The sequence below is a fragment of the Peromyscus eremicus genome, chromosome 23, assembly GCF_949786415.1.
Source record: "Peromyscus eremicus chromosome 23, PerEre_H2_v1, whole genome shotgun sequence".
Classification (NCBI taxonomy): domain Eukaryota; kingdom Metazoa; phylum Chordata; class Mammalia; order Rodentia; family Cricetidae; genus Peromyscus; species Peromyscus eremicus.
Genome location: NC_081438.1, coordinates 19,454,863 through 19,467,328, shown reverse-complemented (window position 1 = coordinate 19,467,328; position 12,466 = coordinate 19,454,863). Strand labels below are relative to the sequence as shown.

The window sequence follows — 12,466 nt, the reverse complement described above, 5'->3', positions numbered from 1 at the left end:
GGTGGTGGCACACACCTTTAGTCACAGTGCTTGGGGGGCAGTGGTACTCAGGAGGCAGAGGCAGGCATATGTTTGTGAGTTTGAGGCCCAGCCTGGTCTACAGAGCGAGGACAGTCAGAACTCTACAGAGAAATCCTGACTTGAAAAACAGAGAGAACGAGAGAGAAAGAACCAGACAGCTAGAGGATGGAATGGGGGGGAGGGGAGGGGAAGGAAAGAGGAGGGGAGGGGAGAAGGGTGGGTAATGGATATCACTCAAGTCCTTGTAGAGGACTTTACTGAGCTAACTCCACAGACAATTATATGTATATATATACACACATATACATATAAAATTTTTATAATTTGAAAGCAAGATTCTCCCACCCTTCCATTTCCACGTATGCCTGTGGTGTGCACCTGGAGCTGAGGCTCACGTGAGAATTGTTCCTGACTGCTTCCCGCCCCCCCCCCCCCCTTTTGTTCTGAGACAGGGTTTCTCTGTGTCATTTTGGAGCCTGTCCTGGATCTCGCTCTGTAGACCAGGCTGGCCTCGAACTCAGAGAGATCTGCCTGGCTCTGCCTCCCGAATGCCGGGATGAAAGGTGTGCGCCACGCTGCCACGCCCGCATAGGCAGGGTCTCTCAGGCAAACCCAGAGCTCGCCGTATGACTAGCCTAGCTAGCCAGCTTGCTTTGAGGACCCAGACTCAGCCTGCTGAGGCTTGAATTACAGGTGGGGAGCCCCCAGTCCCCCGCTTTGTAAAAGGGTGACCCGAGGCTTTCAACTACATTCTTTGTGCCACTTGCTCAAGCGCTTTAGCCACAGATCCAGTTCCCCATAATTTATTTAACTTTGAGACTGGGTATCATTCTGCAGCCCAGGCTAACAGGAAACTCAGGGCAATCCTCCTGTCTCCTCCTGTGTGAGCGAGGACAGCTGTGCAGAGCTTAGAAGAACAAATCTGGGAGTCAATTCTCTCTCCGTTCACTGTGGTTCAAGACACTCAGGACAGGTGTGAGCAAGTTTTTTCTTTTTTCTTTTTTTTTTTTTTTTTTTGCCATCTTCCTGTCCATTTCTTTCTTTCAAGAAAGGGGCTCGCCGGGCGGTGGTGGCGCACGCCTTTAATCCCAGCACTCGGGAGGCAGAGCCAGGTGGATCTCTGTGAGTTCGAGGCCAGCCTGGGCTACCAAGTGAGTTCCAGGAAAAGGCACAAAGCTGCACAGAGAAACCCTGTCTCGAAAAACCAAAAAAAGAAAAAAAGAAAGGGGCTCAGATAAGCCAGGTTGGCCTTTAACTTGTTGTATTTTCAGTTTTTAAAAATTGATTATACTGTGTGTTTGTGAGGGTAGACGTGTGTGTGTGTGTGTGTGTGTGTGTGTGTGTGTGTGTGTGTGTGCCACAGTAAGCATTAGGAGGTCAGAACGACAGGGGTCATTCCTCTCCTGTCTGATACACTGCATCCTCCCGGCTAACTGGCCCCCAAGCTTCTCCTGTCTCCACCTCCCACCTCAGTACAGGTGCGCTAGATTACAGGTAACACTGCAGCTGCCTTTTTTTTTTTTTTTTTGTAAAGATTTATTATTAACCTATATGGTGTTCTGCCTGGATGTATGCCTGTGGACCAGAAGAGGACACCAGATCTCATTGTAGATGGTTGTGAGCAACCACACGGTTGCTGGGAATTGAACTCAGGACCTCTGGAAGAGCAGCCAGTGCTCTTAATCTCTGAGCCATCTCTCCAGTCCCTGCAGCTGGCTTTTTAAGGTGAGTTTTGGGGACTGAACTCAGGTCATCAGGACTGTGTAGCAAGCGCTTCTACCCACTGAGCCATTTTGCTGGTCCCCATTTTTGTATATTTTTAAGTGCAAAAATGTACATGCTTCGAGGTCACACACTTAAAGTTCTAAGAATGGCATATGGTAAACAGAAAGAGCTTAACAAATTGCTTCTGGGGTGTGGAGAGACGGCTCCACAGTTTAGAGTACGTATGTACTGCTGCTCTTGCAGAGGACCCGAGTTCAATTCCCAGCATCCACATTAGGCAGCTCTCAACCTCCTGTAACTCCGGCTCCAGGGGATCCCATAGCTCTGACCTCTGTAGGCACTGCACTCACATGTACACACCCACACACAGACACATAACTAAAAATGATGAACAGTAAATCTTAACAGTCTGAACCCTCCAAAGGCTAAGGCAGGGAGATGGTGAGCTTGAGGCCAGCCTGGGCTACGTAGAGATTCTTTTTCTTCGATATCATACAGTGTTTGTTTCTGTCATCAATCCATTCTCTGAATATTTAAAAAAAAACCCTTATTTTGAAAACTCTGTAAATGAATCATTGCATATTTTATTTCAATAAAAAATGCAACACAATAATTTATTTTTTAAAAAAGAAAGTCTCGTTATACATCTTTGGCTGACCTGCACCTCCCTATATATCCAGGCTGGCTTCAAATGTGGCAATCCCCCTGCTTCTGTCTTCTGAATACAGCTGTGTACCCCTATGCCCAGCTTGGTTTTCGTTGTTGTTATATGGGACAGGGTCTCTCTCTATGTTGCTCTGGGTTCGAACTTGCTATGCAGACCAGGTTGCCCTCAAACTCTCCAGACATCCACCTGCCTCTGACTCTTGAGGGCTAGGATTAAAGGTGTGTGCCACCATGTCTGGCTTTGTTTAAATGTTTTAAATATATATTAAAATTTTTTTAGGAGTTGGACAAGAGATGGTTCAGCAGGAAAGAACACTGGCTGCCCTTCCAGAGGACTAGCATCCAATTTCTAGCACCTACAGGCCAGCTCACAACTGTCTGTAACTCCTCCCCTGACGTTTTCCTTCTTTTGGCCTTCATGGGCACCAGGCATGCACGTGCTACACAGACATGCAGGCAAAGCAACCTTTTTTTTTTTTTTGAGACAGGGTTTCTCTGTGTAGCTTTGGTGCCTGTCCTGGAACTCACTCTGTAGACCAGGCTGGCCTCGAACTCACAGAGATTCACCTGCCTCTGCCTCCTGAGTGCTGGGATTAAAGACGTGCGCCACCACCGCCCGGCCGCAAAGCAACCTTAACATAAAATTTTTGAAATATTTTTTCTAAGCCTTAACTTGTGGTTTATTAGTTTATATGCAAGTCTCATAAACACATATGACGTCATCTGAATACTGGTTTCTCCCATTCTTCAGAGTCCAATAGACTATTCAGACCCAAAGGTGGCCAGAATTGGGAAGATGGCTCATTGGTCGGTGTCCTGAAGCTACTCTTGCCTGATGCATTACCTGTCACAGTGGATATCTGCCTCACGGAAAGCAGTACAGGGACAGCCACATCAGCCAAGGGTGGCGGGGGTGGGGCGGGAAATTCTATGTGCTTTAGTTGATTGTCGTAATCAAATCTTGACTGCATCCTGCTTACGCTTGCACCAGGTAATGCCGATGGGTTTTTGAAGAGAAAAACTACACTTTTTTTTTATCCTTTCTTAAGGACCGCCTCCTCCTCCTCCTTTGGAAGGTTTGCAGTATTCCGCTTCCATCTCCTTCCGCTGGCCCTTCTGTCTGCTCTGAATGAGCTGTTTCACCAGCGTCCCCTAAACCTTTCTGCTTTTAGTCTCTTCCCGAGCTCCCTGCCTCGCGCTCATCTTTATGTCGGACACTCGATGAAAGCACTCTTGGGTGGGACCTCTGGCACCCACAGCTGGCTTACTGACTATCCGTTCCTCCTCCCGGATTCCTCTGTGAACTGTACATCGAGCACAGAAGCCATGATTCGTACCTATGCCACTGCTGAAGTCCAGACAGGCGCTCAGTACCAGCGAGCTTTTTTCACAGCCTTTACTTATCTTTTAAGAAACCGGCGGCCGGGAGGTGGTGGCGCACGCCTTTAATCCCAGCACTCGGGAGGCAGAGCCAGGTGGATCTCTGTGAGTCCGAGGCTGGCCTGGTCTACAGAGTGAGTTCCAGGGCAGGCACCAAAACTACACAGAGAAACCCTGTCTCGAAAAGAAAAAAGAAAAAAGAAACCAGATTGTCCAGCTTGGGAGGCAGAGGCAGGTGGATCTCTGTGAGTTCAAGACCAGCCTGGTCTACAAAGGGAGTTTCAGGACAGTCAGGGCTGTTACACAGAGAAACCCTGTCTCGAAAAATCAAAAAGAAAAAAAAAAAGATTAAAAATTATTTTCTGTGTATAAATTTTTGCCTACATATATGTCTGGGTACCATGTGTGTTCCTTGTGCCTGAAAGGGTTCAAAAGAGGGCCTAAGATCCCAGGAGCTGGAGTTAGAGATGGTTGTGAGCACCATGTGGATGCTGGGGGACCAATCCTGGGTCCTCTGCAAGAGCAACAAGTGGTTTTCACTGCTGAGCCGTCTCTCCAGTCCCTTCTCTTCACCAGCATGGCTCCTGGTAAAGTTACTCCTGCTTTAGGGCAGCCGTGCTCAACCTGTGGGTCTGGACCCCTGGGGGGGGTCGAACAACTCTTTCACAGGGGTCGCCTAAGACCATCGGAAAACTCAGACATTTACATTACGATTCATAACAGTAACAAAACGGCAGTTATGAAGTAGCAACGGAAATAATTTTATGGTAGGGGGTCACCACAACGTGAGGAACTGTATTCAAGGGTCGCAGCGTTAGGAAGGCTGAGAACCATTGCTTTAGTGGACGGTCCACAACCACGTGCATACAGGAAGCATTAACTGGACTCGGTGGATGGAGACTAGAAAAGGTGACATGAAATGGGGAGGAGGTCGTGACAGCAGGGCCTGGGGAGAGTGGGAAGGGTGGACATGATCCAAACACACTGTATACAGTGGGAGAGTCCCAGCAACCACATGGCAGCTCACAACTGTCTGTAACTCTAGTTCCAGGGAACCCAGCACCATCTCCTGACCTCCAAGGGCATCAGGCACACACATGGTACACAGTCATACATGCAGACAAAACATCCATATACATAAAAATAAATTTTAAAAAATTAAAATTGTAGGGTTTTTTTTTGTTTAAATAAGTTGTAACAGATTAGTATTAAAAATTATGACCTATTAAGAAAAGAGTATCTTATCTAGTTCCTAGTTGAGGCTGAGCCAGGAAAACTGTCTCAAGTTTAAAACTAGCCTGGTCTACACAGTGAGGTCCACACCAAACTAGCCTACAGTGGAGACTTTTGTCTCAACACCACCACCACCACCACCACCACCACCACCACCACCACCACCACCACCACCACCACCACCACCACCATCACCAGAGAACAATGAAAATGTTAAAAAAAATATATTACACTAGGAATTTCACTTAAGACCAAAGCAATTACTATGAATTTAGTTTCTCCCCCATCATCAATATTTATTTGGCACTTAGGAATGTGTTTGGTTTTCTATTCTTAGATCAAGTCTCACGTAGCCCAGATTGACCCGAAATTCACTATTGATCTTTCTGTCTCTGCCTCCTAAGTGCTTAGATTACAGGCATGTGCCACCATGTCCAACTCTAATTGTTTTTAATGTGTCCTTCAGAAATGCACACAAGTCTGAATTACACACACACACACACACACACACACACACACACGACTATTTAATTTTTATTGCATCTAATATTTTTTTTTTTTTTTAAAGATTTATTTATTTATGTATACAGTGTTCTGTCTGCACATATCCTTGCAGGCCAGAAGAGGGCACCAGATTTCACTACAGATGGTTGTGAGCCACCATGTGGTTGCTGGGAATTGAACTCAGGACCTTTGGAAGAGCAAGCAGTGCTCTTAACCTCTGAGCCATCTCTCCAGCCCCGCATCTAATATTTTATATATGTGAATCTAGTAAGGAATTATTTGCAGGCTAAATAGAGAGTGGAAAAACCCAGTGACACATTTTTCTTTTTCCTTAGGGCTCAAGGGTATTGAAAGCTAATAAACACACATTTCTTTCCACGGACTGGTTGATGTCATTCACTGCCGATGGCATCTCATTAGAGCGTCAAAACAACTAGCAAGGTTATGTCTTACAAAAGACTGGCTCAGAGAGACAAAATAATGAGCTAAGGACAAACGACAGACATTCAAACTGTTTTCACTAATCGGGGACATCTCCCAGATAGACGTCTCTGCAGCTGACCTTCCGTGTGAGCCTGGCTTTGAGTGTCCAACTTTGAAATCTTTTTTTGGGTGTCAGGTATCAGCTGACTGAAGCTGATATGATAATGCTTAGTCCTGGACACAGGATGAGCGATACATGGCCCAGGCTCTCTCACTGTGTAAGCCAAATACGGAGAGAGCTATGCCAAGAGCTGCCAGAGTGGTAAGATCCAGGGAAGGCCTGGGGTCTTACTGACAACCACAGACAGACAGACAGACAGACACAGGCGAGCGCGCGCGCACACACACATACATACACACACACACACACACACACACACACACATACACACACATTGGAGGGTCGTGCCCCCCCTCCCCTGCTTCCTATCAAACACTACAAATAAACTTTGTGCACTAGGCTCTGTTGCTACCAAGTTCAACCAGACGCCCATCCATTCTCCTGGGGAAAACAGCCAGAATGAGCACAACAGATACCAGAGCGGCCACACAGTGCCAGAGCTCAAGGGAATGAATCATCAGCTTGGAATCAGAGGCGGGCGCGAAGGGGACTCCAGTAGAGCTACCGCAGCTCTGCCCTGGAGGCCAAGCAGGACAGATGGACAAGGCAGGTGATAATCCCAGTCAGAGGGAACTACATGTACAAGGACACAGTGTCATGGAAATGGACGGCAGACTTCTGGGACAGCAAAGAGCTCCATAAGGCACGAGAGCAGAGTGGGGGAAGAAAGCGCCTATAATAGAGATCAACTCGGGCAGGGTGGCTAGGTTTCTGCGCATTACACCTGGACATGTGTATGCTAGCAGGTTTTCAAAACAAGCATGAAAAGCAGCCTGGAAGCACTGAGCCAGCGGCTGAGGGCAGGGAGTGCCGTGCCCAGCAGAACCTTTTTCTGAAGGAAGCATTCACTCAGTGGGTGGGACAAGGGACAGCCCGCTGCTTAGGCAGTGGATGGAGAGATGAAGGGAAAGAAGGTTTTCAAAAGAAACCTCTGAGTCCTGGGTTCCATTCCCAGCACTAGAGAAAAAAAAAAAAAAAAAAAAAAAAAAACCTGCTGGTGTGAATCTTAGCACTTGGGAGGGGCAGAGTCAGGGATCGGTAGATCTCTGGGTTTGGGGCTGGTCTGATCCATGTATCAAGATCCTGGCCTGCCAGGACTATGCTGTGAAACCCTGCGTCAAAACAAAATAAAAAAACAAAACAAAAAAAACCAACAAAACAAAACAAAACCTCCCCACAAAAACAAACCCAAAAGGCCCTGAGGTGGAAAGGGTCCTACCAGGTCAGAGGACAGCACTAGCGTTTAGTCTGAGCAAATGAAGAAAGGAAATACACTTAATGTTCAGGCCAGGGCAGCAGCACCATGGGCCTTACTCACTGACCCTCTGCGCATGTGTTAGGGGTCGGGCCAGTGTGGAAGAATGCACCCGCACTGAAGAACAAATCTAGCCCCTGACCTCCCAGAGCTGAGTCTGCAGTCAGAGCAGGGAAACATGATCACAATCAGTGTGACATGAGCTCTGGGACAGAGGCCCCGGGGTGGGGTGGGGTGGGGTGGGGTGTGTGTGTAGGGGGTGGGGGTGGGGGAGATGTCTCAGTCGGCCTGGAGATGAGGCACCCGAAGAAGTACCTGGCGAGCTAAAGCTGCAGAGGAGGAGATGACATTTGCCAGGTGGATAGTGATGGGAGAAAGCACATTCTAAGAGCTGGTAATGGCCAAGGCCAAGAGAAAATATTGAAGTGAGGAAGGACAGACGGGGCAAAGGAGAAGGCAGATCTATTGTAAGAAGTCTCATATTAAAGCAATACTCCCCTAAACCTAACTCCCACTCTGCTACGGAGACCCCACTCCCCAGTTTTTTTCACTTAGAAAAAGTTCAAACACAGATAAGTTGAAATAAGAGAACTTATGCACTCCATGTGGATCAAAAAATTAACGTGGTTATCTTTTAAAGTGTTTTCTTTTTAACTTTTATAGATTTGAAAATTGTATAGACATAATATAAGCTTAATACTTCAGCATAGGCCAGGCATGGAGGCGCACGCCTTTAATCCCAGCACTCGGGAAGTAGAGGCAGGCGGATCTCTGTGAGTTTGAGGCCAGCCTGGGCTACAGAGTGAGTTCCAGGAAAGGTGCCAAAGCTACACAGAGAAACCCTGTCTCAAAAAACCAAAAACCAAAACCAAAACCAAAAAAACAAAACAAACAAACAAACAAAGAAACATAAAATCTATACCCATTCTCTATTAAATGTTTCCATTGTCTTTCAAATGGCTTCTATTACTTTTCCTAGGAGGGGTGTTGGAGAAGGATGGGAGGGGTGGGCAGGAGGGGGTGAGACAGGGTCTCATCATGTCGTCCAGCCTGGCCTCCAACTGGCAATCCTCTTACCTCACTTTCTCAAGTACTGGCTGTAGCCAGGTTTTTTTTAAGATTCATTTTTATTTTTAACTGTGTGTATATGTATGCAAGAGGGGGGCATGGGCATGAGAGCGCAGGTTCCCAGAGGGGTCAGGGTCCCCCGAAGCTAGAGTTACAGGTGCTTATGAATGGCTTGATGTGGGTGACAGGATCTGAACTCAGGTCCTATGCAATAGTACAAGCTCTTAACCACTGAGTCATCTCTCCAGTCACTATAGCCTGCGTAACAGGTGTTTTATAATGGGAAAAAGTGTCCTCTTAGAATTTTTTATCTGTCCCCTTCAATGACGGGATCAAGTTCACATTCTTCATAGGACAAGTGTTGCTGCTGGTTAAGGGTAACGGGAAGGGAGACGGTGGAGCCTAGACATTTGGAAGCAGAAAGGACAGCTCTGACAGCCAATGAGAAGGCAGGGAGGGAGGGAGCATAGGCTTGGGGGAAGGTCTGGTTTCTGGCCTGGACAATTGCATTACTGGGAGGAACATGAATTAAATCCTGGTATCTTAAATCCTTGCCAGAGCTTCCGGGCATTAGCACAATTGTTCTAGTAAACATCCTAATACAAACCATAGCTAAATACGATGAACTAGAGAGTACATAAGTCTGGGATTCCCACAAAGACCCGATTCCTTTCTGAGACTCATGTTGCAAGGTCACCCCAATACTCCTGTAGGCAATACTCTGTTTTGTTTTTTTTGTTTTTTTTTCAAATGTCATCTTACTTAACCTTTTAGCCAGCAGGAGACACAGCTGAGCAGTCCAATAAACATTCTCCCTCTAACAGCTGTCACACAGGGATGGCGCTGGTTGCTCTCTCCCTGCCTCCCTTACCGGCTCAATCTCCTCTACCCAATCAGTCTGTAAATGTGGGCACACACTAGGGCTTGCCTCTCGGCTTCTTCACTAGCCAGAGTCTTTTTTAAAACACTTCCAATCATCACCGTGGCTTAAAAACAAAACAACGAGGTTCTGGAGAGGTGGCCCAGCAGTTAAGAGCACCTGCTGTTCTCCCAGAAGTCCCGAGTTCAATTCCTAGCAACCACATGGTGGCTCACAACCATTAAAGAGCCCACGCCTTTAATCCCAGCACTCGGGAGGCAGAGCCAGGCCAATCTCTGTGAGTTCGAGACCAGCCTGGGCTAGAAAGAACCCAGGTCTCTATCAACATTCCTATATGCTGACAATTCTCACCAGCTGCTTGGAGCCCAGACACTTGGTCTCTCCATTTGAACGGCCTGCACCTCAAACTTCACAAGGTTCTAAACTGCCCTGGACCCTGGGTCCTTCCTCCTTCTCTGAATTGCTCCCAGAAAGGACTGGCAGAAAGGGAGAGGGGAGGGTGAATGTGTCTCTAAGGAAGCACAGGGCATTCGGCTCCAGCAGGAAGTAGGGGTTCCTGGTAGGCCCAAATCTCGAATTTACCAGCTTTACAACTTTGTTAGGTCTTGAATGAACGCTTTGAGTTTCAGCTGAACGCTTTGGGTTTCAGCTGCCTGAAACCTGTTTACCAAGGAACAAAATACACACTTCAGAGGCTCGGATTGCTTGTTTAGTAGCCACAGGTGTCGAAGTTGTTTGCCCATTCTACTTGGAAACATGTTCCACGTGACTTAAATAATTTGCATCTACAAGCTGCATCTGTCCTAGAAAAGGCACCGGGCCTGACACACTTGAGTTCACACTTTCCCTAGTCTCTGTGAGGCTCCATCTTCTGAAATGCACACCCCATACTTAAGATTGCTACTAAATTAGACAAGCCATATTATATAACACACACACAGGGCTGGGGAGACACGGCTCAGTGGTTAAAACCACTTGTTCCTTTCCCAGAGAGCCAGAGTTCCATTCCCAGCACCCCTGTGGTGGCTCACAACCCACCTCGCTAACTCTAGTTACAGAGGATTGGATGCTTTCTTCTGACCTCTGTAGGCACCAGACATGAGCACTGTGCACATACACATATGCAGGTAAAAATGCGCACACACACACACACACACACACACACACGAAATCTTAAAAAAGAAAAAAAAAGTTTTAGGGCTGGTGAGATGGCTTAAAGGGTAAAGACACTAGCTACTAAATCTGGGGGACTAAGTTCAATTTCCCAGGCCCACATGGTGGAAGAAAACCAATTACACACTCGTGTGGGCAAGCGCGCACTAGATAAATCTACTAATTTTTTAAAAGGCAACATTTCAATTAGCGAAGGCTGGGCTTGGTAGTGCACACCTGCAATTGCAATCAATACCTGTTTGCAGAAAGTTCAGGCCAGCCAGAGATACATGTATTAAGACCTTGTCTCAAAAAGTAACCAGGGGCTGGAGACATGGCTCAGCAGCTAAGAGCACTTGCTGCTCTTGTAGAGGACCCAGATTGAATTCCCAGCCCCCACATGGCGGCTCACAACCCTCTCTAACTCCACAGTTCCGGGGAATCCCAACCACCTTCTGGCTACCACTGGCACCAGGCACATACGTGGTACACATACATGCAGCCAAACGCTTATACACATAAAATAAAAATAAATCCGCTTTAAAAAATCAAATAATCATACAAGGGAAGGAAGGGAAAACAAATCTGTCGGTAAATTAGGATAGCCTTTAGCTATTTTGTTCAAATGTCAAGGTGACAGATTCAGACAACTGCACACGGAATCCACTGAGGTTAGGCAAAGGGGGAAAAAAAAAAAGTTTGAACGTGAACTCCGCCATCTACGCCCGCTGGCCACTGTCGATGACTTTTCCGATCCACTCCGCTTTCCAATTTAAGTCCAGAGACTTGCTGCATCCCGAGTCGGGGGGACCTGGGTGCAGAGCTTCCCCGGGAGGGTTTAAGGGGGATGGGATGGGGTGGAGGGGACCTGCCACCATCTCACTTCTGCACAACCAAGGGGCGACTGCGGAGGGAGAGCGCAGTGCACGGAGGCTGCGGGCAGACGTGGCCCGCGAGCCCGAGCCCGAGCCCGAGCCCGGGGCGGCGCCGGCAGGACCGTGACCTTGAACCCCACGGGAGGGGGGGGTCCCCCCCGGGAAGGCGCTGCAGCCACGCCAGCCCTTCGGCCGCCCCCCTCCCCCTCCCCCGGTGTCCCACAGTCCGCCCCGGGGACCCTGCACCCTTCGGTGCACCATAGCGGGGCCCCTCCCCGGCCGGGCCCCGGAAAGGGCGGCGCTGGCTCACCGGAGCCCGGGCAGGAAGCTGCCGGGGGCGGCTGGCCGCAGCAGGCCTCCTCGCGCGAGCAGCACTCGTGCCGCCATCTTGCTCCGGAGCCTGAAGCTCCCTACCGCCCGGGTGCCGCTGACGGCACCGCCGCCGCCGCCGCCGCCGCCGCCGCCGCGACCCCTCCCCCGGCCGGGCCGCTCCGGCTAGGGCGGGGCAGGGCGCTAGGCCGCTGTAGTGGAGGGGCGCGGCCGCCAGGGGGAGCAGCGTACGGCTGCGGCAGCGGCGCGCGGTGCTGCCGCCAGGGGGCGCGCCAGCCAGCCGCTGAAGACAGACAGCTACCGGGGAGCTCGGTGCCCAGAAATGGACATGCGAAAGGAACCTGGTCAGCGTTGGAATGGACACGGGGAGATCCACACAATAGGAGAAGGTTTGTGGAGAGGAGAATCCGGAGAGTATGGGAGGGACCCACTCTTTACAAATCACTTTTGAAGTTTTTAATCATGTAAATGTCATTTCCCCCCAAATAATACTTTCTGTCCCTCTCTGTCTCTCTGTTTCTGTTTCTCTTTCACACACACACACACACACACACACACACACACACACACACACTTTGCGCGTATTTGAGACAGAGCCTCTCACTGTAGCCCAGGCTATCCTCAAACTCATGGCAATCCCTCCTCGCAGCCCGCCCCCATGCAGGAATTACAGGCTTGAGCTCTCATGCCTGGTTATTAGTGTGTGTGTGTGTGTGTGTGTGTGTGTGTGTGTGTGTGTGTGTGTGTTTTGTTGTTGTTTGTTTTAGTTTTAG

The 12,466-nt window shown here is 48.8% G+C and overlaps 1 protein-coding gene across 1 annotated transcript in view; it reads right to left on the bottom strand.

The window, feature by feature from the left end:
- The window catches only part of Nipsnap2 (nipsnap homolog 2), a 32,351-nt gene extending 20,552 nt beyond the window's left edge, over positions 1-11,799 (bottom strand). The window contains exon 1 of the mRNA XM_059249348.1: positions 11,674-11,799. Within this exon, the coding sequence (XP_059105331.1) occupies positions 11,674-11,750 (77 nt within the window). The 5' untranslated portion in view covers positions 11,751-11,799. The remainder of the gene's footprint in view (positions 1-11,673) is intronic.
- Between the last annotated feature and the right edge of the window lie 667 nt (positions 11,800-12,466).